Source organism: Hyperoodon ampullatus (genome assembly GCF_949752795.1).
Source record: "Hyperoodon ampullatus genome assembly, chromosome: 1".
In the NCBI taxonomy this organism is placed as follows: Eukaryota; Metazoa; Chordata; class Mammalia; order Artiodactyla; family Ziphiidae; genus Hyperoodon; species Hyperoodon ampullatus.
Window position 1 is genome coordinate 109,569,072 of NC_136914.1, and position 19,590 is coordinate 109,588,661.

At 38.2% G+C, this 19,590-nt stretch overlaps 1 protein-coding gene across 1 annotated transcript in view; it reads left to right on the forward strand.

Moving 5' to 3' along the window:
- Nucleotides 1-4,783: 4,783 nt before the first annotated feature.
- RTKN2 (rhotekin 2) overlaps nt 4,784-19,590 on the forward strand; it is a gene marked incomplete at both ends in the record, with an annotated part of 68,414 nt that continues 53,607 nt past the window's right edge. Inside the window, 3 exons of the mRNA XM_079711169.1 lie at nt 4,784-4,843; nt 11,586-11,782; nt 13,174-13,181. Coding sequence (XP_079567295.1) covers nt 4,784-4,843; nt 11,586-11,782; nt 13,174-13,181 — 265 coding nt within the window. The remainder of the gene's footprint in view (nt 4,844-11,585; nt 11,783-13,173; nt 13,182-19,590) is intronic.

Consider the following 19,590-nt stretch of genomic DNA (forward strand, 5'->3'; position numbering starts at 1 on the left):
TGCAAGAGTTTATCTAAGGATATATAGATCTAAGGGTGGAATTGCTGGGTATTCACATTTTCAACTCTGTAAGATAGTTCTGAATTTTTTCCAAAGTGATTGAACAAAGTTACATCCCCTCTGCCAGTATATAATGTCGTCTTGATTTTCATTTTCACCAATCCTTAGTATTATCAAACTTATTATTACTAATCTAGTGACTATAAAATATTACCTCAATTTTACAGGTTAAAACTAATGACAAAGTTGAGCAACTTTTCACATTTTATTTGCCATTTGGATTTACTGTCCTGTAATATATGCCTATCATAACTTTTGATCATTTTCCACTTGGACTTTTTTTGATTTGTAGGAATTCTCCCTATATAATCTAGGTATTATTTTTCAGTGGTGGGTAATATATCTTGAATATATCCAACCCTATTCACATAAGCTTTCCTCATTCAGTTCTCAGTGTTCCTCAGGTCCTGTACATTTGCTCATAGGTACTGATGTTTTCTTCCTGCAGTAGCAATGCCTCATGTTTATGTGGGATAACCAGTTTACAAAGCACTCTCACAAATCTTATCTCATTTGAGTCTCTCAACAACTTCTAAAAGAGAAGTTGGGTATTATTATACTTGTTTTATAGATAAGGACACTGAGTGGCTTGCCCAAGGTCATAGGGCTAATAAGTCCTGAGACTCTATACTCCATATCCTCCTTATGATTATATGATGCTTCAGCTGTTTATAGATTTTGGCTTATTCATTTAAGCAAATGCTGCACTTTTGCTTAGCATCTTTACTTCAGTTCCTTCTTTTTTATGTTTATAATTCAAGATACAGCTCTAGTCTATGAAGTTCATTCTAAGTTCATTACCTACAAGATAATGTAGGTATCCAGATGAGTAAAGGAAGCACCAAGATGACTTTTTAATAGGGTTTTAAAAAAAGAATGTCCAGGAGGATACTAGAAACCACAACAGTTACCTGTTCTGGGGCAAATCACATTTTTTTTTTTTTTTTTTTTTTTTTTTTTTTTTTTTTTTTTGTGGTACGCGGGCCTCTCACTGTTGTGGCCTCTCCCGTTGCGGAGCACAGGCTCCGGATGCGCAGGCTCAGCAGCCATGGCTCACGGGCCCAGCCGCTCCGCGGCATATGGGATCCTCCCAGACCGGGGCACGAACCCGTATCCCCTGCATCGGCAGGCGGACTCTCAACCACTGCGCCACCAGGGAGGCCCCAAATCACATTTTTGAAAGTAATGGGTCTATTATGTAAGAAAGCTGATTTCAAATTCAATATTTTTCTTTCTTTCAGCCTTTTAGAGAGTTAAAAAGAGGAATACAGTGAATAAAGAGAAGAAAAATATACTTTAATATTTATTCATATTATCTAAATTGGCTGTTCTACTTATGTCAAATACTAATTTTCTATTTATTTATTAATTATGAAATATTATTTATTTGTTGTATTAGCTATAATTTATAATTAGTATTACATGTTGAACTTATAATGGGAAGTGATATTGATAGGACAGTAATTCCATCACTCAACCTCTGGCTGAAGCTCCTACACCTGGGCAGTTGAGTGAGAAACCACCTACTGTGGGAGCCCAAGAGGGTGGGATGTTAGCTCTCAAATGAGAGATGCCCAAGTGTTACCTGTCAAGCATTTGAGACAGTGAAATGTAGTACTTCTTACTTTCTGGGAGTTGTTAAATTCGTTCATTCATTCACCCTCAAGCTGATCAAACTACTGCATGTGAAACCTTTAATCATTTGGTAGTTTTCATAGATTATTCAATTTTTATGTACATCACATACACCAGAGAAAACTATGTTTGATGAAATTAGCAGTAATAAGAAAGGACCTGAGTATAAATAAAGAAATAGCATTCCTACTCTGAGGTATTTTAATCACCATATAATAGTTGTATCTTAAGCACTTCCTGGGTACATCCCTTGATGAATAATAAAGAGATAGAACCTCACTGTATCTTCTTCTCCAAAGAGAAAATTTTAATAGCAACTGTCTGTTCTACAGATAATTACTAAATATGACCTTTCCTAGGTCTCTTTTTTCTAATATAAATGCATCTCCAATTATATACCTAGTATTTACTCATCAAATATTCCTACATCAGTGTCCAATTTAAAATTTGTTGGCTTGCTATTTTATTTTTGATTAGTGGCATTTTTGCTACTTTAATTAGGGTACTGAACATCACTGTCAGTACTAAGGTTTTTGTTTTTCTTGGGTCTTGCTTTTTTGGCACATGTGAATTTTGTTTCGTATAAAACAAAATGACTTTCTCGTGGTCTCTGATGATGGTCTCCTTTAAAATTAAATGAGCATCTGGTTTTGGTGTGGGGATGATCCACCATTATGTTGTGACTGATCTATATTAGTTACTTGTACATTCTTTTTTTTTTTTTGGAATTTCACAAGGGGAAAACTACAAGTAACGAGTTTTATATAATTAAATTTGTTACAGGTTTTCATGTTCAGGATAAACGATTTTTCAACCTTGGGTGAAAAAACTTGCATCAGTTTAAGGTGACTGTGTTTTACCTTAGGATAACTGTTGCATGCCAATTTGCACGCACGCACACGCCTGTGTGTGTGTGTAAACAGTTAAAACTGAGATAAAAGATGTAAATTTAAAATTGGTTGTGTATCTAATCTGCCCCAGGTCCAGTAAATAAACAATTCTTTAAAAACAAACAAACAAAAAAATGGTTGGCTTGATCCTGTTTCCATGAAGTGATGGTTTCTCTAAGTATTTTGTTCTGAGTCTGAGAGCTGTGTATATGAGAAATAATATATGGCTGATAACGAGTACCCTGTGTGTATTTCTGAGTCAGGTACTATACTAGGCTCATAAGGCTCACTTTGAATAGGGGATAATTATACCACAAAGTGGTAAGCATGAGAGAGAGGTGTGCATAAGAGGAGAAGGGTACCTAATGACTCTAGAATTCAGATCTCTGTTTGGAGAGAATGAGTTGAACTCTGTATTGGTAGTTTTGAACTCTACATATTTTGTAGTTGTGTGTAAGGATATAGGTCATCCCCAATGACCCATACATTCCTAATGTAAGGGGAGAGCCATTCTTAGATGGGCAGCTTCTAGTGTCACTTGGTCCAGGGCCTTGAAGAGGCAAACTACCCTTTTGAGAGAAAGGGCATTCTTTACATTTTCACAAATTCATCTCCAAACTAACTGGTTTAAAAAAGCCTTGTGGATAATGTGACCACATAACTTAATATCCACTTTGCCTAGGACAAGACAAGATTTGTGGGACATTGGGATGACAGACTCAAACAAGGACTGTCTCAGGCAAATAAAGTCACTTTATATATGGAATGAAAAGTGACCTAGGCCTTTATGAGGTGAGCTGGCAGGGTTGATTTGATAGATTCTACCCTCAGGAGAAAAAAGTGTCAGAAGCCAAAGAGACTTCTGTTGCCTTTTCAAGGGAAGGACTGTGGATTTTTTTGCTGTTGTTTTTAATAAATTTGTTTATTTATTTATTTTTGGCTGTGTTGGGTCTTTGTTGCTGTGCACAGGCTTTTTCTAGTTGCAGTGAGCGGGGGCTACTCTTCGTTGTGGTGCGTGGTCTTCTCATTGCAGTGGCTTGTCTTGCGGAGCACAGGCTCCAGGCGTGTGGGCTTCAGTAGTTGTGGTACATGGGCTCGGTAGTTGTGGCTCATGGGCTCTAGGGCACAGGCTCAGCAGTTGTGGCGCACGGGTGTAGTTTCTCTGCAGCATGTGGGATCTTCCCCAACCAGGGCTCGAACCCGTGTCCCCTGCATTGGCAGGCAGATTCTTAACCACTGCGCCACCAGGGAAGTCCAGGACTGTGGATTTTTAAAGAGTTTACAAAGGCCCAAAATCTTTGGCACTTCAATTTTGATTTTTAAAGATTCCATGCTTTGCCATTATATTTAATTCCCAATAATTAGTTTCCCAATATGATTAAAGGGGTCTTAATAATGGTCTTTAGTGACAGCAAGAACTGGGACTCTGGGGAAATGATACCTCATTCAGCTGTCACTTTGGATGTTGGTGGGGAAAGACTGAAAGAGGTTTTTTGCAAGAAATAACAGACTACTGGGCTGGGGGGAGGGGCATCTGGAATTACAAAGAAACACTGTGGACAAAAGAAAAGGGCTTGTGAAATGCCTGACACGGTGTCTCACCAGCCTGATTAATAAGGCCATGATCTCTAAGTGACCCCGGGTGACAATCTGCGCTGTGTGTGAGAGTGATCGCTGAGGGCAATGTCATTTGGTTCTCTGGGAGTGAGACCACGGGTTGTCTGTGGGAGTCCAGGGACTGCAGCCTGGGTCAGCCCACCCCGAGGGCTTTGGAGGGCCTACAGTGGGATGCAGGCCGAAAGCTCCCTGCGCAAAACGCTGGCCTTGAAAACCAGCAGCCAAAATCGTGCACCAGGTCAGGTGCGCTCAGTGACCAGTGCTTTCCCCACGACCCCGCCCACTCCTGTCCCAGGCCCGCCCACACCCCAAGCGTTGCCTTAAGTCGGCCCGCAGCTCCCTATTGTCCAGCGGGCACTGAGAACTCGGGTCTTTGCAACCTTCAGGCGTGGGCGGCGCGGGGCGCGCCCACTGCGCGTGCGCGCGCCGGCTCGCAGGCCCCATCGCCCCCTCCCCTGCGCCGGGACTTGGTACGGCCGGGACGTCCCGGCGGTTGGCGTCCTCTGCTGCTCCAGCCAGGGGCGGGCTTTTCAAATCTTACCTTTGGAAAAGTGGCGGCGGCCCTGGCTGTGGCGCTGGTGATGGAGGGGCAGATCCTGAGGGGACCCGAGCTCCGCCCGGCGGGGCTTCCCGCTCAGCAGGTGAGTGAGGAAGGGAGCCGGCTTCAGGTCCTCAAGCGGTCGTTTTGCCTGGACGACAGGAACCCCCCCCCCCCCCCCCGCCTTCGCGTCTCGTATTCCGCCGTGGCCAGGAACAAAGGACTAGGCGACTGCACTTTTTGAGGCCCTAATGGAGCTTGGAAATCTCCCCGTTCCCGTCTCCCCACCCCCGCCCCCAATTTTCTGAGGGAGGAAACAGGCCTGGAATGGGGAAGCGACGCCGGAGTCTCGCAGCGCGTTTTGGGACGCACCTGTCCGCTACCCCTCCTCCCAGGATTGGGACGCTTGTCTTTTTGCAAGGGTGGGTGACGCAGGGGGAATGGGAGACCCGGGATTTCCCGGAAGCCCACCCGAGGCCCGTGGAGGACACTTGGCTTATTACTAGATTTGATGCAAAGCACAATCACTGTAGGAGCTTTGTCTACACACAGTATAAACTTGGTGGAGAGGGGTGGAGAAGTAAACTGCAACCTCTGAACTTGAGAAAAAGTTGGTCTGATAGTGGATTCTTTTTGAATTGGATAGGAGAGAAGTTTGGTGTTTGGTATTTATCCATGTAAAATGTGTGTTAGGAACCCTTCTACTTAATATAGTCCAACATTATTTCTTGGCAGTTATTAAAAGTTTATACTTTCCACTCTTAACCTTTAAAGAAAACTTAAAAGATGGGACTTAGAACTCTGATGTCTTTGAGCTGGATCTCCACTTCCAGTTTACTCTCCACCGTGTTTTCCCTATTTTTAAAGTAGATTAAACCATATGAAATTCCGAGTTTTGTAGGTCAAAATTCGTAGAATATTAGCAATTTTGTATGGTCCCACCTATTACCTTTGCTTAGCAACCCATTTTCTTTTCTGTAAACCTTAGAACCCTCAGCAGATACAAAATTGTTAGAAAGTCTCCATAATGCTGTGAAAAGGAAAGCAAGACCTTGAGTCGTTATGCAAAGAGGGTAGTAACTTTATCAGTAATTTATGCTGTGTTATGCCAGCATTTTCAAAAATTTCAAACATTTCGATGCAGAGTGTTTCTTTTCTGTTCTATCGTGTTATGTACTTTTGTTACCGAAATTGGGGCCCGGCTGCTGGCTGCTCAAAAGCCAATAAAGAGGCAAGATTGGTGGAAAGGAAAGTTTGCTTTGTTTTGGATGCCGGCAAAGGCCGGGGTGGGGTGGTGGGGTGCGGTGGTGGACGCCTGTCCAAAGGCTGACTCTCCCCCGCTGCCAACCGCTGGACATGAGCTTCTGTAGACAGAGGGAGGGGCCACATGTGGAAACGGCACAGCCAGCTCTGACAGCCGTCTTGAAATTGGTCTTGCAGTGGTCTGACCAGCGTCGTCGTGATTATTTTAAACACAGTTAACCTTCAGTTCCAGGGTTGGTTTGTTCCCATTTCTTTGAGGCCAGTTCTCGGATTCTGGCAGCTTATGTCACGGCGCAGTTTGGTCGCCATGTAGTTAATGTCCACCTGCTGGGGGTTTCAGTACCTATCAGACAGCTCCCAGGATGTGGCTCAGAATATTACCTATAGCCCTTGAGAAGGAACTGAAGGCCCTCGACTTGGCTTACTGACTAAATTATTATTGTTTTGTCCCGTTTGACTGCTTTTCTTTGCTTCTGCATATTCTCACTTCTCTGATTAAACTTATCGTTTGACTCAAGTTTTTCCACGGGCAAAAAGGCAGGCTGAGGACATGGCGGGCAAGGACCACAGGGTCCTGCTCCGTTTCCCTTTGATTGTACTAATTTTTTTTTTAAATTTGATTTCTAGTGAATTGGTGATCTTGAGGTTCTTGCACTTACCATGTAGGTGTTGGTGAGGCCGATCAAGTATATTTCTTGAGCTGTGTGCACCAGTAAATGTTTTTGTATGGTACAAAAGAGATAAGAGGATAAGGTCATAAAAGAAGTTTAGCTACATGGAATGAAAAGAAATATTTAAATATACATAACGACTGGATTATTTACATGTAGGAAAGTACATTACTTAAAGATTCTTAGGCAGCAACAAATTAAAATAATTGAGTTGTGGAATTCCTTCTGTTTGGATCTTGGAGAAAAATTGCAAAATAGTAATAGGTTTTAACCTAACAGGAATACTGAGGGTCAGTAAGAGAATTTTATACTTGACTAACACTGACTTTTTTTTTGTTTCCTTTGATCCTAATGAACCTGCCATCAGATAGGGATAGCACCAAAGATTTTGAGATGGTCGCTCACTAGTGTAACACCTCTACTCAAACCTTAGAGTCATCTGTGACTACTCACAGCATAGAATATTGGCTTTGGAGTCAGATTAAGGTAAAATCCAACTCTGTTTGTTGTGCAGCCTTGAATAAGTTACCTGTCTTTTCTAAGTTGCAGTTTCTGCAGTTGTAGAATGGTAAACTGCTTATCACAGAAATTTGTTGGAATTTGAGAACCTCTTTAAAGTACTTACCACAGTACCTAGCACTCATACATGCTTGAGAGATGACTATTTTTGTTATTATCTTTTGTCCCATTCATCTGAATAGTTGGGGCAGCCACCTACCTTTTCTTACAAATGTTTAAGCTTTTGAAATCTTTATAAAAATAAAATTCGAGAAATAATATTTTCTCATTGCAGAAAAGTAAACATAGACAGAAACATGAATTTAAGAATTCTTTCTCCAATTCTGTTCCCCAGAATGAGCACTGTTAACAACTTCTAGACTTTTCTCTGTATGTAAACAATTCTTAAAATACACAAAATTTCTTTTGGAAAGAATGTATACTGTATATACTCTTCTGCAATCTTTTTCATCTTGGTCTCTTAGCTAACATGGTTTAACTATACCCATTATGTGGGTGATAGTTTCTATCTGGATTACTACAGTTTTCTTACCAGCAGACCAACTTCTTTTGTTTTGTTTTTTTTCTTTTTTTTAGTCAGTGCTTAATTCCAACACTAAAGCCACTTTCTTTGTACTTCCTTTGTGCCCTTCTAGCTCTTAAAATCTAGTATATTTCCATTTTCTACATTATCTAAGTTTGCACATTTAAGTCATCTGTTTCATTCTTAGCCTTGCCGTATCCACTTATTTTTACCAGCCTGACTTTAAATACCTGCGAGATAAGGGTTCTGTTTGACCTGATAGCAAGCCCTTATTTAGAAAATTGAAGAAGAAATAACAAAAGGAAGGCTCTCTCCCCATTCTCCGCTCTTCTTGGAGGCTTGAATTCACACACTTCTAAGAGGGGTGCATACAGGGAAACATGCTTTTGTCACGGGCCCTAGTCAGTCTTGACTCTGCCATTATGGTTGAGGCAGTGATGATTTTCGCTCCCTACTCTTCCTCTTTGAGGTCAGTAAGCATCACCATTGAATGCCACCCTCATTACATGATCATTGTTCTCACTGTGGTTCGCACTAGACATCACTCCTAGCCTAGGAGCACTTTGTACCCTTTTTTAACTTAAGACAAGTCCTTTGACTCCATTATGTTTTTCTTGGCTAGAGTAGTTTCCTTGACCAGAGATGTTTTCTTTGCATGTAAAGTATAGATGTGTACTCTATATTATAGTATATACTATACTAAAAGAACTTGTATGGAGAACACAAAACTGGCTAATACAATGGTCCTTTTTTTCACCCTGAATGTGTTAAAAAAAAAGAAACTAGCACAACATTTTAAATCAACTATACTCCAATAAAAAAATGCATACACTTAATTTATCCCTCTTCTGTCAGCCCTCCCAGATCCACATCCACTCACTGTAGAGCAGGGGAGGTAAGGTCATAGTTTGCTAAGTATGTTCATTTGGCTGGGTTAGGGATCAGCAAACCACTTCTGCAAAAGGACAAATCGTAAATATTTGCAGCTTTATGGGCCACACAGTCTCTTTTGAAATTATTCAGCTCTGCCTTTGTAGCTTGAAAGTAGCCATAGACAACACAAATGGGTGTGACTGTGCTCCAGTACAACTTTATTTACAAAAACAGGTACTGGCCAGGCTATAGTTTGCTGCCCCCTGCTCTAAAGGACAGAATTCTAATATAATATCTGCTAGCTATATCTCATTTCCTTACTGAATATTTAATCTTAAAAATACTGTAATTTTTTTTAAACCCTGACTTTACATTTCCTTTCTCCACTATATCCCATGCCTCTCTACTTTTATGAAGTCTTTATCAATAAGTGATGAAGAAAGACAATCTTCATTTACCAGATGGAAACCTTAGAAGTCCAAACTGATTCCTTAATGTTGTCTCTGGCCACCTACTGGTTTCTAAAGGTTGTTGCAACTTTCCAGATGGCTGGGGAATTTCAAGTAGTGCAGCCCTGGTCCTCTGCGGTGGCTGTGCACTGAATCACCAGAGGAACTTTAAAAAAAAGAGCAGGTTCCACCTCCAGAGATCCTAATTGTTTTGGGGTAGGTCATAAGCTTAGGTACTTTTGTAAGGCCCTTCCTCTCTGCCTGAGGTGATTCTAATGTGCAGCCAGCTTTAAGAAGGACTGTGCTAGTCCTTCAACTGGCTGCCTGACTGTAGTATTTAAAAAGCAAACTTGAATTTAATGGCACCAGATGGTATTCGTTTATATTTGAGTTGTGGGGTAAAGTTATTCATCCCACTTTCAAGTTTCTCCCTAAGTAGACTCTCCAATACTAACCCGCCTGCCAGAGTTTATTTCTATAGACATATGGGTCACATAGATATTTCTTATAATTGATTACTAATTACATTAAAGAAGAATTTACTTTGGGACTGACAAGTCATAAAAAGATGAGATGGAGTTGTTGAAATTCAGTCATGTGTAAAGAAGGAAAAGCAGCAAATGACTACATTTATATAGTACATCAGTTTTGAGTTATACTACAAAAGAAGGTTTTTATGTGGCTATTACATGATGTAATTACAGAAGGTAATTAAACAGATCTGTTTTCTGCGTGTGAATAGTACATTTGATTGATTTGGATAACCAAGTTAAATCATCTGCAGTTTTTCTTTGTGGGTAGTCATAGACTATTGCTCTAACTTTCAGCTTTTCTTTTTGAAAAGATTGTCCTTTCAATATCTGGAAATTTTGTTCTTAGATTCATTCAGATTTTTAATATAAATTTTATTCCAGTTAAAAGGTAAACTATAGCATTCATTTTTTTTAACTGCAGAAGCTAGGATGATCTCTTCATTTTTAGAAATAGACATACTGAAGCATTATTACATGTTTGTAGTATATTAAAGAGTATCTAGTGATTTATAATTTTTAAAAAGTCACTGAATTTAAATCAGAGCAGTACATTTCAGTTTATAGAATTTTGATGTTACATATGAATCTTGTTTATAGAGCCAGGCCATTTTAAGATCATTGTACAGAATGAAAGACTTTCAGAACTAAAATGATTTAGTAGTTTCATGGTGACTCTTAAAACTAAAATAAATATATCCAAAACTGTGTTCTAAGTCTCTGTTCCAGGTAGCTAAAGCTTCTGACATTTTCTTAGCATAGTTCTTTCACTCTCTTGCTTCTGAGATTTTATTTACATTGCTTACCCTAACAAATAGCCTGTTACCTCTCTGCTGTTAAACTTTAGTTCCTTTATTCAGCATCTGTTCTTTTATTTATTTGTTTGTTTATTTATTTATTTTTGGCTGTGTTGGGTCTTCATTTCTGTGCGTGGGGTTTCTCTAGTTGCGGCGAGTGGGGGCCACTCTTCATTGCGGTGCGTGGGCCTCTCACTGTCGTGGCCTCTCTTGTTTGGAGCACAAGCTCCAGACGTGCAGGCTCAGTAGTTGTGGCTCACGGGCCTAGTTGCTCCGCGGCATGTGGGATCTTCCCAGACCAGGGCTTGAACCCATGTCCCCTGCATTGGCAGGCAGATTCTCAACCACTGAGCCACAGGGAAGCCCCCAGCATCTGTTCTTTTAGAAAGTTTTTCCTTGGTTAATTTAGTGTCATCAGTTACATCTTGCCATCTCACAGTGCAACTTGAATAATACATGCACGTGCTGTATTGTTCACATTGGTTATTATATTCTTGTATTAGTTTCCTGAGGCTGCCATAACAAATTACCAAAACGGAGTGGCTTAAAACAACAGAAATTTGTTCTCTCAGAGTTTTGGAGTCCAGAAGTCTGAAATCAGGGTACCCGCAGGGCCATGTTCCTGCTGAAGGGACTAGAGAAGAATCTGTCCTTGCCTTTTCCAGCTTCTGGTGGTTGCTAGCAATACTTGGTGTTCCGTGGCTTGTAGACTCATTACTCCAGTCTCTGCCTCCATCTTCACATGGAGTTCTCTGTGTGTCCCTCTCTGTCTTCACTTGGCTTTCCTATGAGGCCAACAGTCATTGGATTTAGGGCCCACACTAATCCAGTATGACCTCATCTTAACTAATTACATCTGCAAAACTATGTCCAAATAAGGTTACATTCTAAGGTTCTGGGAGGACAGGAATACGTGGGGGACACTATTCAACCTTGTACAGTTACAGTAAGAATATGTATTATTTCTCACCTTTGTTTCTGTTCTGTTAATCCAGTAGATTGTAAAGACTTCCTAATAAAGCAAGAAATTAAGATTTTGCACAGAGCCTTTAAAAGATTTTATACTATCATACATTAAAACTTTGTTACTTTCCCAATATATTATAAAATTATAATACTAGATAGTACATTTTCCATCTATTAGAGGTAAAAAGAAATATTATAATTTGGGGTTTTGCTGCCTTTTAAAAATGCTTTTTCTCTCTCTCTTTTTTTTAAAGGACTGCAGCATTCAAGGAAAAATAGATTTAGAAGTTCGAATACGAGAAGGGGTATGGAAACTCCTTTCTCTGAGCACTCAGAAAGACCAGATTTTGCATGCAGTTAAGAATCTCATGGTGTGCAATGCTCGAATAATGGCTTACACGTTGGAGCTGCAGAAATTAGAAGAGCAGATTGCAAATCAAATTGGAAGATGGTTAGTGACATTGCTTACCTATGGCTTTTAATGTACTTAAATATTTGCATTAAAAACACCATATAGGGCTTCCCTGGTGGTGCAGTGGTTGAGAGTCCGCCTGCCGATGCAGGGGACATGGGTTCGTGCCCCGGTCCGGGAAGATCCCCACATGCCGCGGAGTGGCTGGGCCCGTGAGCCATGGCCACTGAGCCTGCGCGTCCGGAGCCTGTGCTCCGCAACGGGAGAGGCCACAGCAGTGAGAGGCCCGCGTATCGCAAAAAAAAAAAACAAAACACCATATAATTTAACCTGAAATGTCAAATCACCAAAGCTTTTAAAAAATACACTGAAGTAGCCTTTGATATCATAAACATTTTGACAGTAGGGCTCAGAGTAAACTTACTATTAAGGCAGCAGTTTTTACTGGCCAGTTTTATTGTGTTCAGTACTTCCAGATTGTAAAATGAAGTGGTTAAGAAGCAAGGAGTGAGGAAATATTTTAAGAAGAAGGACCAAGACTGATATCTGAGTGTATAGAGATGTAAATTTAAAAAAAAACTAATTGCTTAAAAATAAACTGATAAAAAGGTACTAGCTGAGAGTAATGGAAACTTAGAAATTGAAATGAGTGGGCAGCAAAATTAAAGATATAAATGGAATTAAAGCTATGAATGGGATTAAAGCTATGAATAGAATTAAAGATATGAATGGAAGGGAACTTAAAAATCTGCTAACACATTCCTTTCATATGTTGAGTGTAAGTTCCAGAGAGGCAAGTGACTTACTCGAGGACACTTGAGTGACACTAGTGATGCTAGAACACTAGTGAGTGTTCTAACTAGTGACAGAAGCTAATGAGAGGTTACTTACCGTTTGCTAAGTAACTTCTGGTCCTTGTTCTCTCTGTCACTACATGCTGCCTTTTTGGATCAGGTCTAGATTTTGTGTATGAAATTTACATCCTATCCTATTTACAATGCTAAGTCTTATTTGGACCTTAAGATTGACTCAATTTAGTGGCTAGATATTGGTTTCCTTTTTAATATAAATGGTTTCACATTATCCATTGTTGATCAGTCTTAAAGCTGTAACACTAATTAAAAGTTTCTTTTTAGACATTAGTGGCCATTGATTGGGCTGTTCATGGTACACCTCCATGAAATTCTTGAAAAGTAAGGTAAAAACACAGGTCAGAGCAAGAGAGTTTTGTAAAAATAGAATATTGATGAAATCGTATAACAAACACTTATGTACGAAGTGGCTAATATTTATTAGCTTTATTCCCTTGGGATAGCTATTTAATCTCTTTGTGCCTTATTTCCTTCATTACAGTTAACATAATAATTTTTACATTTTGAAAATTAAGATGATATATATTAAAAACCTAATAATACCTTTTATGTAATTAGTACTCAACGTATGTCAAACAATTTTCACTATTATTTATCCCTGGCATTATAAAATGAAATTATTCCAGTATCATAATCCGGGAAAATATTTTTCAGATATACATACACTGGATTAATTCAGTGCTTCACCAACTGTGTCAAATATATTACTTAGAGTAGATGATTTTGTATCACAAGATATGCAAAGCCAAAGAATAAATATGGCATATCTTTTTATAGCATGAATTTTTAAGATAAAGCATGAGAAATTTAGAATTGTGGCATGGTTTTGGATTATGCTACTCATCGGGATACATGTTCCTTCTCCCCAGCCTTTATAACAATATTTTGTCAAGGGGTGGGACTGTTTAAGTGGAAGAATTTGAGAAGCACTGGTTTAAGTACAGTGTGGGACTAAACACTCAATATCACATCATTTCTCACAGTTATATGGAATGTTCCTCTGGGAATCATGTCTACCCTTCATATTCATGTTCTTTAAGTATTTATAATGAATTGTGAATGGCCCATTTTCTTTAACAACTTTCCTGCAACTTTCCTGAAGTTGCTGATTTGGAAAAATGTTAATTAAGCTTAATTCCTGTTGGATTTATATAACAAAGATAAGAAAAATTATCTGGGACTCTCAACTGAAGATGTGTACAATTTTCAGTTTCTTTACTGATTATCTTTGATAGATGAAAATAGCTTTGATGCTATATTTGTTTTATATTTGAACATTTATATTTGTTCATCACTCATTGCCTCCATTAATTATTGAATTATTTCTTTAAAAAATCTGAATATTCTATATGAATTATTTTGTTTACAACTTCATTTTGTTATGTGCAGATATAACCTGAGGTTACTGATCAAACGTAACTGGAAATTATAGTACTTTCCTTCTTACTACATAAAAATGATCTAAAGATAAAAGAGAATCCCATGATAGTTTTTTTTAGTTCCTTGAAGAAAGTTATGTAAATTATGCCATTTGATTAGTCAATCCAATATTTATTGAATATCTACTACTTGTAGAACACTTATTTATTATTGTGCTATTGTATCCAAATTCAAAGAACATAATTTGTCGAAATGTGAGTATATTTGTATATTCAGCAGTCAAATACCTTACGTTTAGAGACTCAGTAGTCTGTTCCTTAGCTTGGTTTTGATGGTCTTTAACATAGAAGAGTGCTCCGTTTTTACTTTGCTACCAGAATTAAAATTACATTTTAACGAGTCTACTGCCTACCACTAGTCTACCTTCTCTAAAATTTTATGATAAAATGTAAAAAAAATTAATACAGACAATACATCTAGACTCTTTCAAAGAAAAATCAAATCAGTATGAAATGGTAGAATCGAGGAAGGTCTAATGGAAGAATTGGGTCTGAATCTTCCAGATCATAAAGGATGGGTAGAGTTTGGTTTGTTGAGTAGAAAGAAAGCAGATTAAAAGTAAGAAAAATAGCAAAATAAAAGCTTAGGGTGAAAAATGAGCATGAATTCAAGAACATTGAAGAGATGTGTTTGGTTGAGGCTGAAGATCAAGCCAAAGTTGAAAAGGAAGTGGGTAGCAAAATTCAAGAAAGTTTACAATGACATCAGGTTAACTGGTATTAACTGACAGCCTTTCCAGGTGCCAGATACTGTGCTAGGGTTTCTCAAATACCACATCACAAACTGAGAGAGGCATAAACCTCTTTATTAAAGATTTGGGAACAGGAACTTAGAAAATATTAGATAACTGTTTCAGAGGGCACACAGTGACTCTGTGGCTAGGATGTGAACCCAAATGACTTAAAAGCCTGAGCCTCGCTTAACCCTCCCCAAAGAAGCCCATGTATTTTGTGCTACCCCAAGCTGCCCTGTTAAGTTGTTATAGGACTTTACATTTATTTCATTGTTTATCTTTTACCATTTTATTTTCAGTAAGAAAGAGGCATGATAAAATGGGTGTTTAAGAAGGTTATCTGGCAGTAGAGTATTGAAAAGGATGGTGAGACAAAATAATTGAAATAATAAATTTTTAGGGAAAATATTTAAGAACAGGCAGATAGAGAAGTGATCAAATAAGTAACTTTTGATGAGATAAATGAGATAAAAACTAGTGCATGAGTTTTGGGTTTTTTAAATAGATGTTTACTCAAGGTCCTCTTGATGCAGTAACAACCATTCTGCAAACTGTTTCACTTATTTCTCAATTTATTATGAGTTTATTAAAGTAAGCAAATAGTCTTCATTTTACAGCCTGTTTAAACTGGGGTTCCAGGAAAGAGTTAAGCCCTAATGCCACAAGACATGCATTGTATACAATGACTTAACTTCCGTGTATTTAGAATAGTGCTAGTTTGGTACCATTCTTGGGAGAATTGAGAAAATAGTCATTCTCTGGTTTAGTTGAGGAACCCCACTTGAGAAATCAGTGATATAGTCATATCATTTATTCTTTTTTTAACCACCTATCTGAGAATATTGGTAATTGGTTAAATGTTCCATTACCATAATGTTCTAATAATGTAACAGAAGCTTTGTTCTCCTTAAATGTATGTAATTATGAAACACCTTCTGGTATACTATCTATTTTTTACATCTAAATATGCGAAAGATACCCAGGTTTGTGTAAAATTCATAATAGAGTTGTGTAAAATTCATAATTATGAAACACCTTCTGGTATACTATTTTTTACATCTAAATATGCGAAAGATACCCAGGTTTGTGTAAAATTCATAATAGAGTCAGGGTGACTCAAAAAAAAAGTGGAATATGGAAAGTTTTCTAGGTTGAGTAGACAGTAGCTAGTGAGGGTACGGAGTGGAGCACAGACAGCTGACTGCCTTATTAGTTCAAAGGGTAGGATTGCTTGGTTACGCTGTCTGTCAATATGCTAGTCTTTTAACGGGTAAACGAGACTATCTCCCTACCTTTTCCCTGCATGTTATAGCCATATATACCTACTTAAAAGACTTGCTTATATTGGTCCACTTCTTAAAACACAGCTAATGGTTTCTGTTTACTAAAATTCCTTAGGTAGGCATCGCATTCCAGGATCTTCATGGTCTGATCTCAAACTACTTTCATAGTAGTTTACAAATTAGTTCTTAACTTTCTACGTTACAGATTTATTTCAGCCAAATGCTTGATCTGTATCCCCAAAACAGTTCTTGAATTTTTCTGTCTCCAGTGCTTGTGCTTATACTGAAGTGCCCTATCTTCCATTCCCATTTCATAAGACCTCTTTTGTTCTGCAATACACTACTTGCATCATCAAAGTTTCCTTTGAAATTGTATTCAGAAAAAGATCATTTCTTCCTTTATGCTCATAGTAAGGACTCAAAAAATGATTATTTGCCTCCTTTTAGTTCTAGTAGCATCTGAACCATGAATATCTCACTGTAGTATACTATATTCTAATATTCTATATTCCATTTATGAATATGTATTATCAATTAAGTTATAAACTTTTAGGGGCAGGGACAGTGTTGGTTCTTACTTATTAGATGAAGAAATAGAGATGATATCACCACTCATTTCATAGGGTCATTTTTGAGGATTTAGTGCCTGGAGCTTGGAGGCAACTCAACTAATGTTGATTCTTTTCTCTTTCTTCTTTGTATCCCCAGAACACCTAACAGTGCTGTATAACTATTTAAGAATAATTTAATTTGTGCTTCATAACGTTTTGCCTCATCCTCCCTTCCATGTGTATGATGAGCAAATAGGACTTATAATTTTTTTTTTTTTTTGGTATGCGGGCCTGTCACTGTTGTGGCCTCTCCCGCTGCAGAGCACAGGCTCCGGACGCGCAGGCTCAGCGGCCATGGCTCATGGGCCCAGCCGCTCTGCAGCATGTGGGATCTTCCCAGACCGGGGCACGAACCCACGTCCCCTGCATCGGCAGGCGGACTGTCAACCACTGCGCCACCAGGGAAGCCCAGGACTTATAATTTAATAACAGTTAATTATATGGCAGTTACTCATTTTTCTTCTTGTTACTTTTTTCCATGTTCTTAGGTTCTTCCTGTTTTTGTTGGCCTCTGTGCTTGACATGTTCCAGATTATCATTTACTATTTTCTATTTCGTTCACTTTTTTAAAACCAACTTTTTATTATGAAATTTCATATGTAAAAAGTTTAAGAATAGTTAGACATCATGTATATTCTCCACCTGGAAGGGCCAGTTAATAGTTTGCCATATATGTTCATCCACTCTCCTTCTCTATCTTGGTACTCATACACACAGACACATGCTCACATATGCATGCATGCATGTACACACATACACATTTTTCTTTTTCTGTGTTGAACCATTTGAAAATAAGTTACAGACAACATGGCATGTATATCTCAGTAGTTCAGCGTATATCTTCTAAAAACAAGAACATTCTCTTACATAACCAAAATATGGTTATCATATATAAAATATTGACAGTAATTGCATAATAATCCACTAATATTCAGTCCACATTCAATTTTACCTAGTTGTCAAAAGAAAATTCTTTATAGTTGCTTTTCCAAAACCAGAATTCAGTTAAGATTCATTTGGTTATGTTTCTTTAGTTTCTTTAATCATTTTACCTTTTTCTAAAAACTCCTTGCCATTGATGCTTTGAAGAGTCTAGACGTTAAAAAATATCCTTTAAAAATATTCTGCACTGTATATATGTCTATTTAGGGGAGGGAAGAATTTCTGCTCTACCCCTTTTGGTTCTTTTGACTGGTCTAATTATTAAATAGATACAAGACAGATGAATAGGAGAAAAACAAATTTAATTTCGTACATATGGTGGTCCCATAGGTATAAGACTCAAGAGGTGACCAAAGCATGTTGTTTATACACCTTTTTAGACAAAGAGTAAATTATTTGTGAAGATTTGACAAAACAAAAGGGTTTGGGCTTGGAGTAGCAAATTAATGAAGAAGTAATGAAGTTTGTTTATACAGCTTCCTCTGCCCCAAACTCTGTATCTCTGGTAATAAGGATGCCCTCCATCCTCCAGCATAGGGAGGATATCTTCCCATAGGAGCTTTGTTTCCTGCTTTCAGGGGAACAAAGGAGGGTTAGTGTGTTCTTCTTGCATGGACTGTTTCTCAAGTGACTTTATTTCGTTTTATTTTTAATATATTTATTTATTTTTGGCTGCGTTCGGTCTTTGTTGCTGCACGTGGGCTTTCTCTAGTTGCGGCGAGCAGGGGCTATTCTTCATTGTGGTGCACAGGCTTCTCATTGCGGTGGCTTCTCTTGTTGTGGAGCACAGGCTGCAGACACGTGGGCTTCAGTAGTTGTGGCATGCAGGCTCAGTAGTTGTGGCTCATGGGCTTAGTTGCACTGTGGCATGTGGGATCTTCCCGGACCAGGGCTCGAACCTGTGTCCCCTGCATCGGCAGATGGATTCTTAACCACTGCGCCACCAGGGAAGTCCAGTCTGTTTTCTTTATTTAATTTAAGAAGAGTGTTATTTGTCATAGAAGTTACTAGAACTTTATATCTAAAAACTGCATACTGATAACTTTATAATGACCTTAGTTCTTTTTTTCTTAGGCTTATCCTATTTTGTTTTTCTGCTTTAAATGATATCATTTTGTTTCCACTTACTATTTTCTGTGTAGAAATCAATGAACTTATTCTATTTTCCCATTTCTTCCTTCTCTACCTTTCTTTTTTTTTTTTAGGGTTGTATTTCTCCTTTGGTAGGTGGATAGTGTTTACATACTAATCTTGTACTTGTAACTTCACCTTTGTTTTAGTCTTTGATCTGCAATTAAATATATATAATGTTCACTACCTGTCCTTTTGTTGTACTTTCCAAAATTATCTCTTGTTTAGAGGAAACTCATGAGCTAGTAGATTCCACAACCTGAGTGCAGTTTTCTTCACATTCTTGCATGTTTAAAGTACTTTTCTTTAGTGTTGGTACCTAAAGTGCAGCTTGGCTGGATACAGAATCCTTGGCCAACACTTTCTTTCCTTGAGCTTCTTGAATACCTTGCTCCATTGTTGTCGTGTTATCAACAAATCTAATGTCTAATTGTTTTTTCCTTTGTGGACTGATTTTTTTTCCCTGTAAATGACTTGGTTTTTTTTATCTGGAAGCTGGAAGATGTTTTGTTTATCTTAAAGGCTGTTAATTTTACTGGAATGTGACTACGGCTGAGCATTTTAGCTCATTTAGTGCCTTTTAAATATGTAGATTCAGTTCTTTTATTTTCAGGCTTTCCTGGAGTTAAAGCCTTCAGAAAACATTAATTCTGTCCTATCTCATTATTTTATTTTTCTTATTTAAGGACTCCAGTCGCACACAAGTTGGATCTTCTTTGCCTGTCTTCTATGTCTTTCACTTTTTCTTTGATGTTTTTAAACTCTTTATTTTATTTTGGTTCTTTTGGTTCTCATCCACTGTGTCCCTTAGTGTACTTTCAGTTTTATATTTTTG